This window comes from Lathamus discolor, chromosome 1, assembly GCF_037157495.1.
Source record: "Lathamus discolor isolate bLatDis1 chromosome 1, bLatDis1.hap1, whole genome shotgun sequence".
Classification (NCBI taxonomy): domain Eukaryota; kingdom Metazoa; phylum Chordata; class Aves; order Psittaciformes; family Psittacidae; genus Lathamus; species Lathamus discolor.
The window spans coordinates 56,844,249-56,867,508 of NC_088884.1; the positions used below are offsets into that span (position 1 = coordinate 56,844,249).

The 23,260-nt window shown below is 50.2% G+C and overlaps 1 protein-coding gene across 2 annotated transcripts; it reads right to left on the reverse strand.

Annotated features, from left to right (window-relative positions):
* Positions 1-18,239: 18,239 nt before the first annotated feature.
* CDKN1B (cyclin dependent kinase inhibitor 1B) lies at positions 18,240-22,747 on the reverse strand. Of its 2 annotated transcripts, none has more exons than XM_065672426.1 (3): positions 21,600-22,747; positions 21,057-21,187; positions 18,240-19,751 (listed from the first exon to the last, which is right to left on the reverse strand). In XM_065672426.1, exons 1-2 carry the CDS (start codon positions 22,258-22,260, stop codon positions 21,066-21,068), a joined length of 783 nt encoding a protein of 260 aa, XP_065528498.1. In that variant the 5' UTR covers positions 22,261-22,747; the 3' UTR covers positions 18,240-19,751; positions 21,057-21,065. The 2 variants fall into 2 exon arrangements, with proteins under 2 accessions (XP_065528498.1, XP_065528505.1); XM_065672433.1 differs by having other exon boundaries at positions 21,786-22,745.
* Between the last annotated feature and the right edge of the window lie 513 nt (positions 22,748-23,260).

Sequence of the window (23,260 nt, forward strand, 5' to 3'; positions counted from 1 at the left end):
GGTACATGCCAGGATGACATCAGGGGAGTGATGCAACTGATCTGTGGCCAGGAATCCTGTGTAGCGGGGAACTATGCAGCATGTATATAGAGAAGGGGGTATGTTTTTATACATAAAATTTGCTGTTTGGAGTACATACACCCAAGCTGAGGAGCGCGGATGGTAAGCAGTATGTATACTTTGCCTGTGTGTCTCAGCTAGGTGGAGTGGAGGACTCGGCCTATCAGAGGTCATCCAACACTTTTCCATGAGAAGAATGTATTTCAGTTTGAGTTCGACTTCGCCAGATTTCAGCTGTTTGGGCTGGATTTTTTCCATGTATGCTGTCTGCCCCAGGATAAGTGGGTTTTGGGAAGGCTTCAGCAAAATGGTTCAGTCACTTCACAGCACAAGGCTAGGGGAAAAACACATTTTGCCCTGTTACAGACTATACATACGAAAAGAGCAGTGTGGGGGGATCCTGTGATGGGTCCACAAGCTGGAAAAGGAGTATGTGCAGTCAAAACTGGCCTTCCTGCTGCCCCTGTGTGATTTTGTCCAAATCAGCCACGTTATAAGCTGAGACTGTGCAGGCTCAGGGGAGACTTTTTAGGGTTTGAAAACTCTACCTGTGTCCTTCATCCATGAGCTTGGACCATGATGGAAAGAAAGGAGAAGTCTCATTGGAATCAGGGGCACGGGTAAAAAATGGACAAAATATGAGCGGACTGTCTTCCCAAGCTCTCTGCTCTCCAAAGTTTCTAGCTCACAAAAGGTTAGTAAGTAGCTGCCAACCAACCAACCAACCAACCAACCATTTAGAGAAGCAATTCCTCCAAACCCACTAACCTCATATGCTTAGCCTCGCTTTTGTTAAGCACTGTACAGCATATCTTCCATTAGCAGTGGCCAACCACTGCTAGAAGAACACAAAAGGAACGTACTATTCCTTAAGAGTATATGTCCCTCTGGAACAGGAACTGGTTCTTCAAGTCTCACCTCTGCTGACAGCAAAACCTACCAGGGTGTAGGTCTCCTTCAAGGGATCACTCCAGAGAAGCTAGTCTGGAGAAGTCTGTGCCTGAGGTCACCCTGGCCACCTTAGGAAATACATTCTGGAAACTTGCTGAAGAACCGTAGTGGGACTCAGGAAGGTCCTTCACGTAACACAAACCCAGAAATGGTTTGCTCTGGGGAGTTTGGTTTCTCTTTCCCTTTTTCTCATTCATAGATAAGCTAAAGAAGTATGGGCTTGACGATCAAGTAGTGAGGTGGATCGAGAACTGGTTGAAAGGAAGAAGGCAGAGAGTTGTGGTCAATGGCGCAGAATCTAGCTGGAGGTCTGTGACTAGTGGAGTTCCTCAGGGGTCGGTGCTGGGACCGGTGCTGTTTAATATTTTCATCAATGACCTGGATGAGGGAACTGAGTGCACCCTCAGCAAGTTTGCTGATGACACAAAACTGGGAGGAGTGGCTGACACACCAGAGGACTGTGCTGCCATTCAGCGAGACCTGGACAGGCTGGAGAGTTGGGCGGGGAGAAACTTGATGAAATTTAACAAGGGCAAGTGTAGAGTCTTGCATCTGGGGAAGAACAACCCCATGTACCAGTACAGGTTGGGGGGTGACCTGCTGGAAAGTAGCGAAGGGGAAAGGGACCTGGGGGTCCTGGTGGATAGGAGGATGACCATGAGCCAGCAATGTGCTCTTGTGGCCAAGAAGGCAAATGGCATCTTAGGGTGCATTAGAAAGGGAGTGGTTAGTAGGTCAAGAGAGGTTCTCCTCCCCCTCTACTCAGCCTTGGTGAGGCCGCATCTGGAATATTGCATCCAGTTCTGGGCCCCTCTGTTCAAGAAGGACAGGGATTTGCTTGAAGGAGTCCAGCGCAGAGCCACAAAGATGATTAAGGGAGTGGAACATCTCCCTTATGAGGAGAGGCTGAGGGAGCTGGGTCTCTTTAGCTTGGAGAAGAGGAAACTGAGGGGTGACCTCATCAATGTTTACAAATATGTAAAGGGTAGGTGTCAGGATGATGGAGCTAGGCTTTTTTCAGTGATATCCAGTGATAGGACAAGGGGCAATGGGTGTAAACTGGAGCATAGGAAGTTCCACGTTAACATCAGGAAGAACTTCTTTACTGTAAGAGTGACAGAGCACTGGAACAGGTTGCCCAGGGGGTTGTGGAGTCTCCTACACTGGAGATATTCAAGGCCCGCCTGGACAAGTTCCTGTGTGATGTACTGTAGGTTACCCTGCTCTTGCAGGGGGGTTGGACTAGATGATCTTTTGAGATCCCTTCCAACCCTTGGGATTCTGTGATTCTGTGATTTAAGAACATTAACTGCATATCCAAGAAATCCTAAGCAGAAAGTGAAGGTGACAAAGCCAAGCCTGCAGCAGTTAAGAAATCCAGAATGAAAATGAGCTTGTGTTTGACTCTCTTTCCTATGCACTTTCAAAAACGTGTTTTCATGTGATGTGATCAGGTATCAACACCATGGAACAGTGCTTATGCTGCTCTGGGTATTCATTGCAAGCAAACAGAAATTAAGCCAAACTGCACTGATAAGCACCTATTCAAGTATGTATGCCTACTAATTAAATGGGACTATCCTTACAAGTGACCACTGAGTTTCACAGTTCAGCCCAAAATACCTATAATTTAGTAAGTAGACAGATAGGAAGAATAATTAGTGTAAAGAGCTGAGCCAGGTGCAAACTCCCATTACCTTGACAAAGAAATACCTAATTTATATGAAAACATCACAGTAAGAGCAGGAAATATCCCGTCATCTGATATAAATCACTCACTATCTCATCCCCTGGCCCTAATCCCATTCGAAATTAGAAAGCTCTAATTAGAATCTGCAAGAAGAGCGGAGGAGGTATAGGATAATGAAATGGTTTGTATGAGGAGAAGTACATTGGCACAGGAACGTGTTATCACTCTGAGATGAAGTAAAAAAGTAAAAAGCTGGAGTACCTTCTGGTAGTGCATGCATTCATTGCTGTAAAGAACTAATCAAATTCTCAGAAGGTGTGAAGCAGAACTGGAAGTACAGCTGATGCTCCTGTGCACTTGCTGAACACTGCACAAGAACTGATGTATCTTAAACACCAGACTTCTACTGATTATTTAAGAAATGATCTTTTGTTTAATATTCCTTCTGATGGGTTTCCCCACCCAACATGATTGGAACAATCTAAGCCAAGCTCTCTTACTTTAAAAATACATTAATGGGTAAAGAAAGGAGAAAAACATGTGCTATTGATTATCTAATTTATGTGTTATGATATCCCGGTGGGTTGACATGTTTGTTGGTGACCTTAGCCTTTGAAAGGGTGATTATATAGCATAAATCTGCCTCTAGAAGTAGTGGACATTTTATAGAGAATTTTTTTCTGTTAACAGGCCACATCTTTCGACTGCTGGATGTATTTTTGGTCCAACCTCAAAAGAGGAAAAAATGGGAGGACTTCTGTAATTTTCAATCTAAAACAACAAGCCAAAATCCCTCAGTGGCATTTCTGCAGATGTTCCAGTTAGAGAAAATATGACCGTTTTATCTTCACTTGCATTAAAGTAAGTGAGCATCTGGATTCCTTTCTGGAAGAAAAGATTTACACATTCGCCGCTAAGAAAGGCGCAGAAGGTGGAGAGGGCTGTGTGTTTTATATAGCCAAGTGAGACGCTGCTTTTCTCCAACAGAAAAATACCTCAGTTTTTCCTTTCCAGTTAACTGTTTCTCTGGCCATGGCACTGCTGTTATCTACTCTTCCCTGCCTTTTGGGAACATCTGGTTAAGCATTGTCAGCATGCTGCACTAATAATACCAGAATAACAAACCTCCCACAAACTGGTCCAATCCTCCACAACATTTCAGGCTAGTATCCTGCAGGAATGAGCTTTATGCAGGCATACAGCATGTGGGTGGGTCTGTATGTCTCCAGTTATATGCCCTTTCCCTTCGCCCTCCCAGGAGCTTTGCAACTGCTTAGGAAATTTCCACCAAATGTGACAGAGGGGCAGTTGTATCCAAGTTAGTTTGAACCCTCGCACTTAGTGCAAGTGGGTGGCAAAGGAGAGAAAAGACATTTTAAGGATGTCCCCAGTGATGGACTTGCTAAAATAGCAAAACTCCACCTCACCCCTAAGTAGACACCAGAGATACTATGTGACAGAGGGAAAAAGCAGGTTTATTTCACCTATGGCAGAACAACTTGCCCAGTGGGGCATTTGTATTTTTGTCTTTAACATAAAGGAACCTGCGGTGAATGTTCTGATGGACACAGGGACAGATCAAGAAAGGAAAAGAATATATCACCAAAACCGTGTGTGCTCTTTCGGCAGTGCCTGCAGAGTTATCTAAAAAGCAACAATCTTTTTACTCTTCATTCCATCCTCGCCTTGACTAATTTTGTTCTTTAATTATGACTCCTGGCAACCTTCAGTACAAATGAGGATTTTCCTCCTTTAGGTAATGCATGTTCTTGGCTCTGAGGAGGAGGCGGCTTGTCTGTCAAAACATTAGCTGCCTCTTTTATATGTTAAGTATTAATTCTATTTATCTTCGAATTATTTTCAAATACTGGAGGCATTCTTTCCTGTATTGGAATGCAACAAGTGCTTAATTTCAGGTTTTCATGTTATTCTTGCTCAGATATGAGGCCAAAACTGAGTAATTAAATTCTCATTTAATCCCCATTTCCTTAAATACACCTATTCTCTTACCACACACAGCCTCTTTACTAGCCCCATGCTCTTTCACAGGAGGCAGGAGCCTGCAGCCCATGGGGACAGGTTCAGCCCACAACTTCATTTCAGATGGCCTTTAACCACATTATTATTATTCTACCATTTACTGGGTAACACTAAGGCATGTGTTAATGTGTGGCAGACCAAAGGAGCTCAAAAGACTTATTTGTCCCTCAGCAAGGAAAGAATTTCTTGCCCCTGATGTAAAGGAAGGAGTTAATGGCTTACCAACACCTAACGCAGAGGACCTTCTCCCCTGCAAGGTATGCTCATGTTTGAAGCCATCATAGGTCTATGTTTCCAGCAGAAAGAAAAAGAAGGGCTTAACCTGGAGTGGTCCAAGGAAAAGTAAGAGACAAAAGCGGGTTTTGCACTCTGTGCATTCAGGGGCAAAACCAGCACTAGTGGCCTGGCAGTGTAAATAAGTCCATGCTGACCTGCATGACCTCCAGTGCCTCAGATGGCTATTGGCATTATTCTCTTCTACCAAGAGCCAAAGAAGGGGATCTGCAATATCTCTCGCTGACAACGTCATCACTCCTCTATCAACTGAATGAAAGCACCACCTCGTTTCATTTTGCCAAAGGAAGAGGCAGAGGATGGGAACACCATCACAACCAACCTGCTTTAAATTCCCGCTGAGACCACAGAAGGTGAGACTTCAATGCTTTGGGTACCCATGACCCCAGATGCCAAACATGCATTTAAGGCACTGCAAGATGCATGCAAAACTTAGGCAAGAGGCATGAAAATAGAGCCCTGTATCCATGGCAACACAAGCACAAAGAAGCCAAGAATTCCAGTGTGCCACTTTTTCAAGGCAAAGCTCTCCCCAGAACCAAGGATGGGTGCCTGAAAAGCAAAAGGCACTTCAGAATCACTGTCCTACACTCTTTGGAGAGGAAGGCCCCCACACTTCCTGCCTTGTGCCACCTTCCTGTTTTCCCAAAGGGCAGCCCACCCTGCTGTGCTCCTGAGCAAGGAGTGCAACACCACAATGATGAATCTGTGTTTTCCACTGCGAGGAGGAACATGACTCACAGTCCCCATCATGACCCAGTGACTTCTGGTATCCAAAGCAAACACGGCTAGCGAGGCTCTTCAACAAACAATCAACAATCTCCTGCTAGCTGCAACAGTCCACCCCACAAAACACAGAAGTAAAAGGTTTTTTTCTCACTCTGTCCCTTGCCTTTGCCTTCCCCCATTCATCCTCAAAGAGGACAGTCATGGCCATGTATAACTTCACATTTCCACTCAAGCTAAGCCTGGCAGAGTCTGTGGAGGCTTGAACATCCTTCTTGGTTTTCATCACATGTCCCAGTGAGTGTTGGATAACACCCTAGGAATATTCAGAAGGAAACTAAATCCTAGCTTCCTTCAGGATTGATATTAGTAACCGTATGTCCCCCTTAAAGGTAGGGAGGGAAACAGCTTTGCAGGGGGACCATGAGCAATACAGGATCTCCCTGCTGTGCAAAAGAGAAGGCTTAGAGCCTGAGCTCCAGCATCTCGGCCATGTTCACAGCCACCAGTAGCCAGCCATTCTGTATGCTGGCAGGCTCCATTATCACTTGTTTGCAGTGACTCAGAAGGCTGGAAGGAGGAGGAGGAGAGACAGGAGAAGAGAGCAGGTAGTGACAGTCCTCTGGGATGCAACACCATGGATGGCGAGGAGTTCAGCATCCTCAGGCATCACCGGAGAGGGCACAGACACACCATCATTATCATCTATGTGAGAGGACTTAAGGCCTTTCGTTCATCCCCACCAGCTCACCCACGTGCCCAGCAGTCCACTGCACACACAGAATGCATATATACCAGCGAAGGATCTGGGCATGATTTTGCACAATTTGCAATGAGGTTTTAATCTTTGTCAGTACAATCTTCAAGAGTAGCAACTGGCTTTGCAGTATCTGCTGGTGAGGAGTAAGTATGAGGCTGCTTCATTCTGACCATCAAATAGCAATCATATGTTAACGACTTTCAGTTTATTCCCTGCGGTACCTGGTTCAGATTTGTGAAAGCAGGAAAACTTGCTAATATGTTTTCAGATTAAATGGACCCTTTCTTCTCCTAATGTGTGTGCCTAAAAATAACAGGAGTTGCACAGTCATGTCAAGAGATTAAATTACCCTAAAGCCTGCAGAGGGATTACAGCTGTCTGAAAACAATGCACATATACTTTATTCATCAATGGTGTGCTGAGTCAAGACAGATTGAGTGGTCATGAAAACTGCTTTGTTTCTCAGTTAGTCCAGTGCTTGTGAAACGCTGCATGAAAACACAGCAGTGTGAAACACCTGACATCCATGAACAAGTCTGTTTTTGCAACCGTCCTGTACAAAGCAAACCCAAAAATCTGTAAAGCCACTTGGCAAGGTCCCAGGTGTCACTTTCCAAAGGGCTGTCATATGCAGCAAAGTGTACTATATACCGACATATACATCTGTGTTCAAACCTGCCTGAAAGCGTATATTATACAGCCATGGCTTCAGTAATTTAAGATCCTACCAAACTGAATAATAGAGTGATACTCTCCATTTCTGAGTGTCTGAGTTCTTATTCTTTGCCCCCCCTAGTAGTACTTGCAGTGCCTGAACCAGGTGCTTAGACTCTCACATCAATTGATAAGGGGAATTACATGCCTACAGTGGCAACTGCAAAGCCCAGATACAGAGAGGATGAAGATGCCTGAGTCAGGCAAAAGAGAAATCCTCATGAGAAAGGTATACCTGTCACCCTGCCTGCTTCAGCACTTAGGCCCGTAGAAAGACATCCCCTAACAGCCAGCCCTGTGTGCTCTCTTAGAGGAGGAGAACAGCAGTGGCAGCACCCTATGAGTCTCGAATAGCTCAGTGCAGACAGCATGCCCATCTGGCCCAGCATCTCCCAGTAGTGACACAGAGGGATGCTTACAGGAGGATCTCATGGGAGCGAGTCAGTCATAAGCAGTACTTCTGGGAAGCCCTTGACACTTCAGCACCATCACATGTAAAGTAGGCACTGAGGAACTTAAGCAGCTTCAGATGTCAGGGTGACACATGACCCAGAGTTTTAAGGACAGACATCTGGGATTTAGGCACTTAACATGACAAGCGAGGCTCTGGCTCCCAGTCTCTAGCAAATTTATCTGCAGTGGTGGTGCCACCTCCCTCCCACCAAGAGGCAGACACTCAGGTGCAGAGGGGATGCAGGCCAGATCCTCAGGAGAGACAGGGAATAGCCCTGAATATCAGCACAACTGGCCAGCGAGGATTCAGATGTCAGTTGCAGGCTGGGTGAAAAACATAGAGAAAATACGGACATATTAGAGAGAATAAAAAGACATACTGGATGAATCAAGAAAAAAGGAGTAGGAACAAAAGGTGGCAGAATGGTAATACACAGATACTTGAGCCTTTGCAGGACTCAGTGATTCTCTGGAATGACTCAGCCCTGCCCAGTAAGTTCTCTGTAACACAGACAAAACCTACGCAACACACTGCCCCATCCTACACTGGAGGTAGATTAGCCTGGACTTGAAACTCTGCCTTTACCTGGGCTCCAGATGAGCTCAGAGGGGTAGCAAAAACACTTGAGGGGTAGGTGCCAGGCAGGGCAGCAAGGTCAACCCTTCCCAAGGACATCAGGCCAGGAGGAGGTTAACACAGAGTAGCTCTGTTATGCCTCTGCTTCATCCCCACTTGTGTATTCTCAGTGAGAAGTGGCTGGTGGAGCAGCTGAACCTCCATCTTGCAAGCCTTCTGCCAGCAGTCCCCTTTGTGAAGAGAATTTGCTGCTGCCCATCTGCAGACAAAGTCTCACCCTATCCACTGATACTCATTTGCCCAGAAAAGTTGACTTCAAAGGCAACAGCTGCTCTTCAAAGAGGCAACAAATTGCAGTGAAGTGGAGAATCAGTGGCCTCCCCATCCTTGGCCAGAGCTCCAGCAAGTCTTTGGAGGGGCCCTGGCCCAGCTTGCAGCGATAAGCAACCCAAATTTGAAGGAAGGAGCGATCAGGAAGGCTGGTTTTTTGTAAATCTTTTTAAAGAAGGAAAACCTTTTTGCTTGCTTTGGAAAAACCCATTTATCACTTGTAACCAATTCAGTGTAGGTTAACGATGCAGTGTTATCTACCCGAGCATCCCTGTGAAATTACAGGCATCCAGCCTCTGGTGGGGTACTAATGAAAAAGTGAAAATTTCTCTTTCACCCTTCATCTGACCTAAGAAATGCTGTAAGTCTTTGTGGCTGGGGTAAAACAGCAGCAACGTTCAGGCTCTTCAGCATAATCCAAGTGTCCTCAGTTTCTTTTGGTCTTTTGAGCTTGCAACCCTGGGTTACCATCATGTGCTACTGAAAGGTCATATGTGATAATAAATTATCTATTTCCAGACAGAGACACACTCTGGCAGCCTGGAAAAATTCCATCATCCCATGTGCTGTCTTAAATGACTGAAACAGTGTTTGTCATATATAAGAAAACTAGACATTTATCAGGCTTCAAAAACAATGCAAGCAAAAAAAAAAAAAATCTATTTACATTTCCTATAGGGTTTTTTGTAACTTCCCTGTCCTGCTTTTGTTCACTGTCCCTCCAGAAAGTTTTGCATTTGATCAAAGATTTCAAATTCACAAGATCCCATCATCTCTCTTCCTGTACTCTCCTACCCTTTCTTGGTGTACCTAGAACAGCAACTGCATTCCCACGTGGTTACTTAGGATTTGTGTTCTACAAATTAATGTCCTAATGAAGAACCTCATTACCACAGAGGTTCATAGGCTCAGTCTGAAGTCCTGTGTTCATGCTCTCAGTAGGCCAAAGGGAATAAAATCCATTTTTGGTTTACAGAGCTTTCCCAAAGAGCATCACATCATCTCAGCACTCAGATTGTACCAGGGAAGGGCTAACAGCCAAGGGATTTTCAGAACATCACAGTTCTTCATTTCATCAGACAAAATACCAGCTTGCATACCAGTTCTATCCCCCATAATTTCTCCAAAGTTACAAAATATTGTTTCATGAAGCCATTTTTTAATTCCATTTAAGAATGGAGAGGAATTCAGTGCACTGAACTGTTTAGCTGATGAAGAGACAAAATGAAGAACAAGCAAAAAAGCACTCTTACTCAAAGTGAGTACCCACAACACTCACTCAGGGCTTCATGCAAAACCCCTGGATGCAGAACATCCAGGAACTAGGAAAAAAGGCCCACTCAGAAGTATCTGGCTGTTCAGCTAAAAATGGACTGCTGTGATAGTAGGACTCAGATTGTACTCTGAGGAACCCAGCAGGTCTCTTTCACATGCCCATTTCCTGCCACAAGCACATCTTGTCCTTCCTAACCCTGAAGTGATGGGGCACTTACTTATAAAGCACCACAATGACGCAGCTTCACCCTAAAAAGCATTTCCCCAAAAGGCAGATCTCTGCTGCATGTTTATTACCCCTCAGTGCTTTCTCTACCAGATATGTTTCATTTACTAGAAAAATGTTTCTCTTTTCTAGCCGAGATAGGTTTTTAATACCACCCACCTGACCACAGCATCTGAGCAGCTTCCAGAATTGCATTCAGCAACATGCCTAACATCTGTCACATGTGGTTTGCTCGCTCACTCTCATCCTCTTGCCCAGCGAAGGTCTGTGTGTTCAGTGGCTTGTTTGACGCTTTATTTTTAAGGTGCTTCTGGATGTCTGCTGGAAAAATCAGCACCAGGAAGCACACTTTAAACGGAGAGAGAAAAGAATTAAGTCTGGGGTTCTCCTTGGGGAAATTTCTGCCACCTGGTCTCAGACTGAACCTTGTGAAACCCCGCTGGACAGACAAGCTTACAAATTCCCCTGGATCTGAAAGTTTTTACTGTGAGGGCGGTGAGGCACTGGCACAGGTTGCCCAGAGAAGCTGTGGCTGCCCCATCCCTGGCAGTGCTCAAGGCCAGGTTGGACAGGACTTGAAGCAACCTTATTTAGTTAAATAAGGTTGTCCCTGCTCACTGCAGGGAGGATGGATTAGATGACCTTTAAAGGGTCCTTCCAACCCAAACCATTCCTTGATTCTATGATTCTACTGGCTCGCAGGCTACAATTTCACGGTAGTGCTGCCAGCTTGCTCATTCCCACCCACTGTGCTGTTCGGGTTCTTAGTGCAGCCGTGTGATGAACTAGACCAGAAACCGATCCAGCTGGGGAAGAAAAACAACATAGAAACCAACAACAAAGAAGGGAAGGTGGGAAATCTCTGCAAGATCCATTCCCCAGTGCAGTTCCTCCAGTAAATTTACCAGCAGTGCCAGAGGCAGGAACGAGTGGGCTGGATAAGGAAGGAAGGGGATGCCTAAGCTACTGTTTCAGCAGTACAGATGGTGCTGTGAAACTACTGCCTCCGCTGCTTGCAGCCAGACTGGTAGCTCAGGACTTAAAGGCCTTATGTTCCATGAATAACCATGGCTCACCCAGCTCTACCTGTTTGCAAACACCAATCCATTTTCTGTATTACATGTGCTGAGATAAAGACAGCTTTGCTAGAAAAAAAACCACCTATGTATTAGCTTTCCCCCAACCCAGGAAGATGAGTATCCACTGATCCACTGACCCCAGGTATGGCCTGGACAGGAGCCAACATCAATCCAATTGCCTGACAGCAGAGGCAAGATGCTAAAGAGCACCAACCCAAGAGAGATGGTTTCTGAAGCTATCCTCACTGCAGTACTACACAACCAGCTGGGAGGAAGAACAGAAAGAGAGTAAAAGGCAACTGAAATCACTGGAGTGGATGAAAACGCCCTGCTGTCTTGTCCTCCAGAACTGATAAGCCTCTAATTCTCTGCCATGCTTGAGTGCCCAAGGTTCATCCACCCCTAAAGGAAATAAGCTACTTTACTTACTACATTGAACACTGCCCCAAACTCACGTGCTAGGAATCATAACCGAGTGACTCCCTATATGCTGGGTTTCTTAAACAGAAGGGAAAACAGTGAAAGGTTGCTTCCTAGCTTGCTTAGCAAATGCCTGTCACCCAGGAGGAAACTTCCAAAGTAGACAAAGCGAAGGCGAGTGAGAAACCCCACCGGCAGCAGACCTCGGCAGCAGCCGGATGCACAGCTGAGGTATGGCAGCAGCTCTTCATGCTGGGCCAGTAGAGGTCTCTGTTCCACTAATCCACTAATAAAAAGGAATAAATATCTATCTATAGTAGTCTGCGTGAGCATGTGCCTTCCTTTCTGATCCCCTGTCCTAAATGTTCTTGGGTGGGAACAATTTACCTCTTTGCTCCAGAAAAGAGAAAACAAAGAAAACTTGTGGTCTACCCACTTCCCAAGCTTATGGCATCAACTCCAGGCTTCGCATCTGGCAGGAAAAATAGACGCTATGATCAGCCCTAGACCTCCAGCTTCATTTCCCAAGGAAAGTGGAGAGCACAGTTATGACTGTGCTGCCTGGGGAACAGCTGTCTGCTTGCAAAGCTCTTCCAGCCTGCCCAGGTAGCAGGGGAATAGGGAGCCCTTTCTGCACTTGCAGGTCCCTGGTTTCAATCTGGGTAAAGCCAGTCATGACAGAAAGGCTTTATCAGGCAACGGTTGTTTTTTTGGCCTCCATGTAAAGGGCTGCTTGGTTTTTGTGGGAGTAGCGTCTGAAGCACATGAAATGGGGCGTCTGCCCACGACTGGAATCCTCACTTGAAGTCTCAGATGTGAGGCCAAGGATAAAATTGGAACGAAACTTATGTTCCTGCCTGCTGGCTCCTCCAAACAGCTGCAGGCGCAGTAGAACGGCCAGGTATAAAAGCCTGAACTGGCACAGCCTGTCTTTGTGGATAGGGAATGCTAAACCACAAGGTGTGTTGCTCCGTGCTTCCACCCAGAGCCAGCTGGCAGGTGCCAAGATGCCGAGAGGCAGCGGAACACCCCCCCTGACAGGATGACAGGACAGCCTGCCCGCTCGGGACAGCCTGGCTTAGCTGGGCCATGGACTGCATAACTGTGATACACTATGTGTGTCACCGGTCACAGCAGCACACCACAGCGTGTGCTACCTGCAGCTGCAACACTCCTTTTTCCAAAACCCAGAGCCAGAGAACTCCCCCACAGCACCTCAACAGCAAACACACCGCTTGTGCCCTTTGCGTGTGTGGAGAATCATGTCTTAGTGAGGGTTATTAAGATGGGAAGGATGCACGCAGCCAGGCCCAGCTGAGGAATGAGGGGATTCCGGAGGGATTGCTCCAAACCTGGCTCCAGTGATAGCAGAGCGCAGTAATGCACAGGGTGGCCACACTCTGCTGGTGCACAGCTGTACCTTGGGTATGGGGGAAACCAAGAAATGGGCAAACCAGCCGTGTGCATTTAACTCAAGCATATCTCAATTGAAGACAGGCATACATGAACATGTGTTAGCTCCTTGCGATAGTAGGCAAGCTCCATTAGATCACATCTTGACTGTGATGAGGCCTAGAGAAGCTGAAGGTGTCCTGCAAAAAGAAAGACATTTTAGGAAGCATGCCAGCTGCAGGACACCACCTGTATTTTGCCCTGGTCCTCTGCACCCATCCATTGCTTCAAGCCTACTGCTTCTTTGCAGGGAGCTGCAGGCTTTAAACCCTGAGGCCAGGGCACACGTCACCTGCTGCAATGGCAGTCTGGGGATGGAAACCAACCCAATAATGCAGAGTCACACAGGTCCTTGTCCATCACGGCAGACCTGGGAGCAAGTCAGCTTCTGACCTCAGAATCACAGAATCACAGAATGATTTGTGTTGGAAGGGACCTTAAAGCTCATTCAGTTCCAACCCCCTGCCACAGGCAGAGACACCTCCCACCAGACCAGGTTGCTCCAAGCCCCATCCAACCTGGTCTTGAACACTGCCAGGGATGGGGCAGCCACAGCTTCTCTGAGCAACCTGTGCCGGTGTCTCATCAGCCTCACAGGGAAGAATTTGTTCTTAATGCCTAATCTAAAACTCCCCTCTTTCAGTTTAAAACCATTTTACTTTTGTCCTGTCCCTACATACCCTTGTAAAAGGTCCCTCTCCAGGTTTCTTGTAGGCCCCTGTAGGCACTGCAAGGCTGCTGTAAGGTCTCCCTGGAGCCTTCTCTTCTACAGGCTGCACAACCCCAACTCTCTCTGCCTGTCTCCATATCAGAAGTACTTCAGCCCTCTGGACATCCCCGTGGCCTCCTCTGGACTCACTCCAACAGGTCTTTATCCCTCTTGTGTTGGGTCCCCAGAGCTGCACACAATACTCCAAGTGGGGTCTCACGAAAGTGGAGCAGAGGGGGAGAATCTCCTCCCTTGACCTGCTGGTCACGCTCCTTTTGATGCAGCCCAGGATACGGTTGGCTTTCTGGGCTGCGAGCGCACACTGAAGCTGGCTCATGTTCAGTTTCTCACCGACCCACACCCCCAAGTCCTTCTGCTCAGGGCTGCTCTCCATCGATCCTCCACCCAGCCTGTAATTCTGCAGGGACACAATTTTCTGTCCCTCTTGTTTCTGCCTCCCCAGGATGCCCAGGCCCCTCGCCACACCTGGGCTGCTGCTGCTGTGCCGTCACACCCAAAGAGCAGGGAACAGGCAGTGGGAAGAGGAGTGGGGCTTCACCTCCCCTCTGTCAGGGTTCATCTAGCACCACGAGTAACCTCCGTTCAGGGGATTTTTGTAGCTGCTGTCGGTTTGGGCTTGTTTTCTTTGGGCAGAAGCAGGCTAAGAGTGGATGGCCTGATGCTGGTTTGTTTTTAGGCAGTTGCTCTTTCAATGTTATCATTATATATGAACAGTATATCATCATTATTAATTTTTGTATTATAGGAAGATACATTTATTTGCCCTTTAAGTAAAGTGTATTAGGATTCTTTTCTGTTTAAAAAGTAAAGACAAAAAGCAAACACAGCAGAAAACCACATTCCCCTCTATTTTGTGCCTCATTTTTGAGTCTTGCAATGACTGATGTGGGCAAGACGGAAAGCAGGCAGGGAGAGGACAGGCACACAAGCTCCCTGGATAGCAGAGGTGGCTGAGCCCAGATGAAACATGGCAAACCACAAGCACAAGGATACTACCCGCCCAGTGTGAAAAAAATGCCCTTTTTCAGCTCAGTAAGTAAACCAAAGATGGGAGGTGGGAGAAGGAAAAGAAAATCAGCACTGAAAAAGAACAGAAAGTGTTCAAGGTTCTTCCACTAAAATCAAGGTAGGAAAGATCTAACTGGGGAGAGAGCAAAATAGTCCATGCAATATAATCTAATTATTTCGCTGCAATGACACATTTTGCTCCAGCCGTTTACACTGTAAACATTTTCTTTGTAACTTTAATAAGGTTTTTTTCTCTTTATAACTTTAATAGAAGTTACAAAGAAAACAGTAGGAATCACTTTTAAAGTAAATTTAAAAAAAAAAAAAAACCAAAAAAAAAATAGAAAAGTTGAAAGCACCAAAATGCCATCAGGAGATGTTGAAACAAAACATGTTGACATTTCTAAAGTGGAATGTTTTCTTCTGCAAAGGAAACTCGGTGTTTCTTCAGGGCTGGGGTTTTTTCCAGCTGAAGCTTGGATGTGCGGCAGGGTATGGATGTCGGAAAACTTCGTTTTCCACTTAATTTCCCTACTTAAGGTAGCCCGGGCCAGCTCCGTATCTGACACGCAGCGGCAGCGGGTGTCAGCGCTGACTCCCGAGGACACACACAGACACACACACCCCCCCTTGCAGCCAAACGCCTCGAGTGAAACTCGGTCAGATCCACGTCCAAAACATCCCAGCTAAGGAACGGGCCGTATCCTTCCCCTGGCGCGGGAACACGCACCGTTGCATCAGGGAAAGCAAATCCTCCCCCTCCACTGTGGGCACGTATAGCCCGGCCTGCGACCTCCATGTCCCTGTCCCCCCTTCCTTCGCTGCGGGGCTGCCCCATCCCTCCCCTCGGCCTGCAGCAGCGGCAGGCCGTGGCCCCCCTCCGTCGAGGGGAAGAAGAAAGCTCCCGCCGCGGAACGGAAATAGAAGAAACACACATGGAACTTGAGCCGCGGCGAGGCTCAAGCGTCCAGGCGTGCGCACATCTTGCGCGTACGCGTGACCGGCGGAGGGAAGGATGCGGAGAGAGGGAGAAAGCTGAGAGCAGGAGGGAAGCAAGGAGCAGGCTGCCCGCGCCTATTGCATCAGTCGGGGCGGGCCCCATCGTCAGCGCCGGGGCGGGCCCGGGACAACACCCCACACGGGCCGTTCACTGCGCAGGGTTTGACCGTTTCTCCATTCTCTTCGCCGCCCTCCGCCCTCCCGTGTTTTCTTTCCCCGTCCCGGGGAGCGGCGTAAGGCGGAGGGAAGCGGCGGGGCAATGCTGCCTTCAGGCCGTACGGAGAGGAAGAGCTAGGACGAGAGGGGGAGGAAGGGCGGGGGAGTAGAATTCAAACGCCGCGTCCCGGCGCGCAAGCGGGAGGCCCAGCTCGGCCCCGCCCCGCGCCACCTTAAATCCTCCTCCCCCCGTCACCCGCAGTGCGGGCCGCTGCTTCTGGGGGCCGCGACGGCGAGTCCCGGCCTCCCTGCACCCCTGAGCCGCGCCGGGGCGGGTCTGAGTGTGTTGTTCCCCCCCCCCCCCCCGGGAGGGGCGGTGGCGGGGGTGTTCAGGGCGCTTCCCCCCCTTCCGTGCTGCGCGCGTCCCCCCGGCCGTCTCCAGCGGGCGGAGGCGCGGAGCGGGCGGTGCCGCTCTCCCGGCGTGGTGCGGTCGCGGCGGGTGCGGCCTCAGGTGAAGGAAGGAGCGAAAACAACAACAAAAATGACGAATAAAGCCAACGGCGCGGTTGTTGCTGCAGCCGCTAAGCTGGGCGGGTGCGAGGGGGTGTCTCGGGGGGCAGACCCAAACCCCGCATGGTGGAGCAGCGGCTGGACGCTGGCCGCCTCCCTCACACACACGGCCCTGCCCCGGCCCAGCGTAGGGGAGCCGGCACCGGCCGTGTCCCGTCCAGTCCCCGCGGCCCGCCCCCCGCCCGCCGGCGTCGGGAGGGGAGGGAGGCTTCGCTTGCTGCGGCCGCGGGGATAGGCCGTCTCGGGGAGGCGCTGCTGTTTGTTTGCCATCATGATCACTTTGTTCGTGTTGGGGGGAGAACAAACCCACACTGCTTTATTATTTCAGATTTTCAAGAGGGCTTTCCACGTTCACCGGCCCCAGTTTCACAGGCGCACACACACACACACACGCCCCGGTATTCCCCCCCACCACCACCACCATGGGGAGGCCTCTCAGGCGGAGGAGGAGAAGTCCACCGCAAACGCTGCCCGTTCCCGTTCCCACTTCCCGGGGGCCATCTGCCCGAGCCGGGGCTGCGGCCGAGGCTGAAGAGGGGCTGATGAGCAAGGGGTGGTCGCTGCCCCTCTCCGTCCCTCCCCAGCGCAAGGCCGGCACAGCCCCGTGTTTTCGGGGCGGTTTCAGAGCGAGAGCGAGCGAACCCGGGCGCGGCCGGGATAAACAACAGGATCGCGTTGCATCGCGAAGGGCGGGGGGAACCGAGACCCGGGAGAGCGCTGGGTGAGACTCGCACAGGGTCGTGTCCGCCCCCCTTTCCCCCGTTTTACTCATTTACGTGTTTATTTATGTATCTCCACACCACGGGGATCACTTCCCCCGGTGCCATCCCTTCTCTCTGGCCGTGACCGCCCCCCCCGGCGCTGCTCAATGGGGCGGGGAGGTGGAGGGGTAACACGTCGATGGTGCTGGACCCCGGTGGCGGGGCCCGTCGGAGCAGCCGGGCTTGCGGGAGGAGGAGGGGAGTAACGGGAGGTGGGGGGGAGGGTGAGGGGAGGTGGCTGCCTTGCCGGTGCCTGCACCAGCATCTGCCGGGACAGGGGTGTGCGAGGCGCCATCTTTGTTAGCAATAAACGGAGGAGAGGCACAGCGTTTGCGTGCGAAACGGCGGCGGGGAGCGGGGTGTGTGTGTGTTACCGGGAGATCCCCCGGGGAAACAGGAAACGGAGATACGGTGTCTCCGTCGTCCAGATCTGGCAGCGGTCCGGCCTGGGAAGGTGCGAATTTGCGGTCGAATTTTGAGCCTTAGCAGTCGGAACGAGCGAATGCAAGAGATACCTCGAGCTAAGTGTTTGTCAAAAAGAATTATGACAAGGAAATGCCACACTTCTGCATATTACTCCCAGTTATCAGAGCAGAATCACAGAACTGTTCAGATAGGAAAAGACCTTTAAGATCATCGAGTCCAACCATAAACCCAGCACTGCCAAGTCCACCACTAAACCATGTTCCTAAGCGCCACATCCACACGTCTTTCAAATGCCTCCATGGATGGTGGCTCCACCGCTTCCCTGGGCAGACTGCTCCAGTGCTTGACGACCCTTTCGGTGAAGAAACGATAGCGTGGCACTAAGGGTGAAGAGAGCGAGCTGCGTTCCTTACTTCCACCTGCGCTGCAGACACGGGAAGAGATAGATACGCAGAGAAAACTTGCTGTTTTTTCTTGAAGGAGCCTTATTTCTTCCTGTGCCAGGCCGAGGGAGGTTTAAACACACACTAACGAAGACCATATTTCTTATATATGGCAGTTTTCTTTATTGATTGCTTGATGTGAAACAGTATCAATCTGGATTTTTTTTTTCCCACACATTACAAAAAAAAGAAAAAAAAAAGGAAAAAAAAAAAAAGGAATTAAATTGGCTCAGTCTGCAATCCTTTAAGCACAGCCATATTCTGTATTAGAAAAGGATCCCCCCCGAAAAATAAACCAAAAAAAAACCCACCCTAAAAGTCTACCAAATAGAGCATTTACAAATGCACAAAAACATGCCACTTTGGCTTTATGGGGAAAAATATTGTCTTCTAGATTAAAAAAAAAAAAATCTTTTAACATAAATAAGTTAGTATAATTTCTCAGTGTCTTTACAGAGTTATGTACACAGGTACACTTCAAACTTTTTTGTTTTATTTTTACATACAGGTACACAGGCAATGTAGAAATACTGTTTAAAGATGTAGTATCCCTTTTCCCTCACACACAAACACTTTGGGAAGTGGGTCGGATCAGAAAACAACAATATTCAGGATTCAGAGGTAAAGCCCTCCAGATTAGGTTAAAAAAAAAAAAAAAACAAAACCAAAACAAACAAAAACAACAAAAACCACCCAAAACCAACCAACCAACCAAAAAAAAGGGGGGGGGCACAAAACCCACACACATCGAAACAACCCAAAAACATCCATTCCCCACCCCCTCCCCAAAAAAACAAACAAACAAAAAAAAACACCAAAAAAAAAAAAACAACCCAGGAAATCAGGCAATGTAACAACGGGATGATGTTGCACAACTTTTACAAGCATTCAAATTTGCTGCATGGATTTGGGCGGGGGGAAAAACGTTTGCTACTACATAACGGAATCATCACAGCTCCCACCTCTTCAGCTTAATGGAGTAGGAAGGTATTTCACAAGAGGCCTGTAATAATAGGCTCTGAGCAGGGTTACCACGATGGTCCATTAAAAAAAAAAAAGGGGGGGGGAGGAAAGGACAAAAATAGGGCAGACCCACTTAAAGGGACAATACATCTTTAAGTAATTAAAAAAAAAAAACAACCCAAAACCTACACTGCTTCTCTTCATACATTTCTTTGCTTGCTAGATTGTGAAAGCAAGTTCAGATCGGTCACCCTCTTCCACTCCCTCCCCCCTCCCAACAAGGTTTATGTGCTACATAAGGTAACAACTATATACACAGGTAGTACAATGAAGCAAATAAGGAAACACCTAATTGCACAATGCTACATCCAATGCTTTTAGAGGCAGGTCTTTTAAGAGTGCCTAAAATTTTAGTGTTATTGTTTGCTTTTTTTTTTTTTTGTTGCTGTTGTTGTCGGTTTTGTTTTGTTGCTGTTCTTGGTTGGTTGGTTTTTTGTATTTTTGTTATTTTTTTTTTCTTTTCAGTGCTTGTACAGGATCTCCATCCCACTGAGATCGGCGATATGTATTTTTATTTCCAACTACGCCTTTACATCTCCCTCGCTTCATCGCCGTACCCGACGAACGAGGACACGCACATCCTCCGCTCTGCAACGGGACAGAGAAGGGAAGAAGATGACGGGGAGGGAGAGAAGAAAGCGGTTAGAGAACACCTAAAAGAAACGCGATTCGGGGCGCAACCGGTTCAAACCGACACGGCATCCCCGGGGCGGGCTGGCCCTGCCCCGCCGCCCGCCCCCCCTCCCCCCCTTCCCGGGACCGCGCTCCCGCCGCCCCTGGATCCTTCGGCAGGATCCCCCTCTCCAGCCCGGGGCTCGTATCCGTCGTCGTCGTGTCCCGGGTACCCCCCCTCCCGGCCCCGAACAAGCGGTCGGTAGTAGCGGCATTGGCACGGCCGCGCATAGGGCAGCGCTCCGGGCACGGCTCCCCCCAGCAGGACTAATTGGTTGCAACTTCTGCTTTTATAGCTTAATAATCTCTTTCTGCACAATCGCAACCCGTTGTTTGTAAACCTCGCTCCTAACTTCGGCTCGCAAACCCGCCGGCGCAATTTACCAACTAACCTCCCTCCTTCCCCTCCCTTCCCCCGCCCCTGCCCTCGCCTTAAAACAAAACAACAACAAGAAGGGAGGAAGAAAAAAACAGAAAGAAAAAGGGGAAAAAAAATAGAAACCAGCTCCCGTTAACTCGCTCTCTTCCCTCTGCCAGCGACTAAAGACAACCCAAAACAACGGGGGGTGAGGGGGGGAGTAAAAAAGGGGGAGGAAAAAAACCCAACATCTTGCCTAGCTGGAGTTTCTAACGAAAGTGCCCGGATTCCCTCTCAGAATCAACTTCTTGACCGATTTCTTCCCTTAGACCCAACTTCTTGACCCATTTCTCCAGGGGTGGGAGGTCGCCGCGACGTTCGACGGCAACACGGACATTGTAGGTGAAAAAGCATCGGGGGGTGGGGGGGGTAACGGGACACGGACACGACACACGACACGGGAAGCCCCCCGAAATCCCTTGTCATCTGACATTATACACCAGCCGAGCTTGAAACTCCGTCCCTCGGGAAAGGGCGGTCCCGGTCCCGGAGGAAGGAGGGAAGGAGAAAGGCAGCACCGGTCGATTCCAGCCCCTGCCCGGGCTAAATAGCGTAGCCCGGCGCTGCGCTTCGCCCCTTGTTTTTTGTTCTCTTAAAGCCCTGCGCGTTCCACCCCTCCTCCAAACACCCTCGTCCCCAAGCGCTTGGGGAAAGCCATCCTCCCTCGGAGGGACGACCCTGCAGCCAGCCCAAAGGGGCCCGAAGCCCCCCCCCCCCTCCTTTGCAGAGGGGGAGGACACCCGCTCGGTCACTCTTTCTTCCCCTTATTTGCATCCTAAGGCAAGCGCCTACGGGGCACCCACCTAAACAGTTTACGTTTGATGTCTTCTCGGGGTTGATTTCTTGGGTGTTTGCTCCACTGAACTGGCACTGGGGGAGGCTTTTGAAACCCCTTCTTCTGTTGTGTTGGCTCTTTTATTTTGAGGAGAGGAATCTAAGAGGGGAAAATTAAAAACAAAGGGGGGGGGGAGCGATATTAAGATATTTTCCTTCCAGATGTTTGATCGGCACCGGGGAAGGGGGGGATAGGTGGGGCCAAAGGGTAATATCCCCCCACCCCCATGTCAGCTATCGGCTACGTGAACGCGAACAGGGGGAGGGGAGATGAGCTCCTCTCTAGGTAAGGGACCAAGTTCCCTGTTTTCGGCTAAAATCCCTGTCCGTCTTTCGCTTCACCCGAGCGCTCCGAACCTCCTCCTGTCTGGGCAGGAGGCCGGGTCCCCCCCGAGGGACAGACGGGGAACGACGGGGCTCCCGTCTAAAGGCTTTTCCTTCCAAATCATGTACCGGCTCCCACTTAACGCGGACACCCCCCGCTCCCCCAACCCCGGGACTGCGAGCAGCACCTGGGCTTTCACAGGCGAGAGGAGGCGGGGGACATGGGGGCTCACGAAGCCGGTGCCCAGCGGGACACAGCCCACGGCGGTCCAGGCCACGCGTGGCACGGGCGAAGGGGCCGGGAGCCCCGGCGCTGACAGCGGCCGGGCAGGCGGAGAAAAGCGGTGCCGCTCTCGCAGGGAGGGGTACGTTACCATCGGTGGCAGGTCTTTTCCTCTGCCCAGTGCACTGCTCTGCAAAGTCCGTCTGATTTTCAGAAACATCAGTCTTTTGACCTACACAGTGAGTGTCCTCTGAGATTCCCTGAGAACCGACAAAAACCACGGTCTGGCAATTCCCGTTTACATCCAAGCTCTGGCGGCCGGCGGACTTGCAGACAGCTTTCAGTAGCCTGGGGGGTCTGAAGTAGAAGTCGGGCGAGCTCCCCTTCTCCACGGCTTGCCACTCGTACCTGCCTTCCAGCGGCTTGTGATTCTGGAAATCGAAATTCCACTTCCTCTGGCATGCCTCCTCCATCTCCTGGCGGTGCTTCTTCAAGTCCCTGTTTAACTCTTCGTGATTCACCGGCCCGAAGAGGTTCCTGCAAGCTGACGGCTTCGGGTACTCCGACTGCCTGGCTTCCATGCGCTCCAGCGTAGGGCTCCCATTAGAAATACGGACGTTTGACATCTCCCCCCACCCTCTTTCTTCTGGCGGCGGTTGTTTTGCTCGCTGCTCTCCCCCCTCTCCAGCCGCCGCCTCCTTCTCCTCCTCTCTGCCTTTTATTCCCGGGCGCTGCTCTGCCACTCTCCTCCGCGCCTCCTCTCCTCGCTGCCCCGCTCACCAGCCCCGCCTCGGCCCCGCTCGCCCTCGGCCCGCGGAGAAGGGGCGAGGAGGAGCCCTTGCATAAGCGCCGGCCGGGGGGGAGCCCCGAGAGCCGCCGCCGGAGCCGCCGGCGGGGAGCCCCGGGCGGGTGGAGAAGCGGAGCGGTGCGCGGCCCTCCGCGGCTCCGGCTCTGCGCTGCCCCGCCGGTGGTTGGTGGCGATGTCCCCGCCGCTCGCACAGCCGCCGCCTCGTAGTAAAAGCGAGACGGAAAAAAACAAGAGGAGACGAGCCCTTTTCTCGGTTGCCCAATATGGCGATTGAAGGGAGGCTGACGAAGAAGAAAATGATTGACAGGACGAGTCTATTTAAACAGCCCGGCCGAGCCATTGGTTACAGCGGCGGGCACCGCCCCGTCAGCCCGGCCCTACTTCGCCGCCGCGGCTGGCTCTAAAGGTGGGCTGGGCTGAGCCCGACTGCGTTGGGCTGCGCTTAGCTGAGCTTGGCCGAGCCGCTGTGGGGATGGGGAGCAGGAGCGGTAGAGGCGAGAAGGGGCGGGAGGGTTCACCGCCTCGTTACCTCTGCCAACCCCGGGATCGGTGGGATTTGTGCCCCCTACCAAACTGCACTGCACCCCGTGCCTTGCCCGACAGGCTTGCCTAATGGTGGCGGCTGGGTGCGTTGTAACTCGTTCCTGAGACCCGCTTTGGTTATCCCAGGTTGAGCTCTTGGGATGCAGCCCCCTCCTCTTCCTCCTTCCGAGATCCGGACTTAGAGGCAAGCTCGGGGCTAACGGGAGCCTGTCCTCCTCCCGGGATATACAGGGGAGTGTATCACCCTGACTCCACAGCACCCCGACCTCGCTGGC

Coding starts and splice junctions, on each gene's coding strand:
- CDKN1B (XM_065672426.1), bottom strand. CDS start 22,260: ATGTCAAACGTCCGTATTTCTAATGGGAGCCCTACGCTGGAGCGCATG. Junction 21,188..21,599: donor TCTCGCCTGTGAAAGCCCAG/GTGCTGCTCGCA, acceptor TTCCCCTCTTAG/ATTCCTCTCCTCAAAATAAA.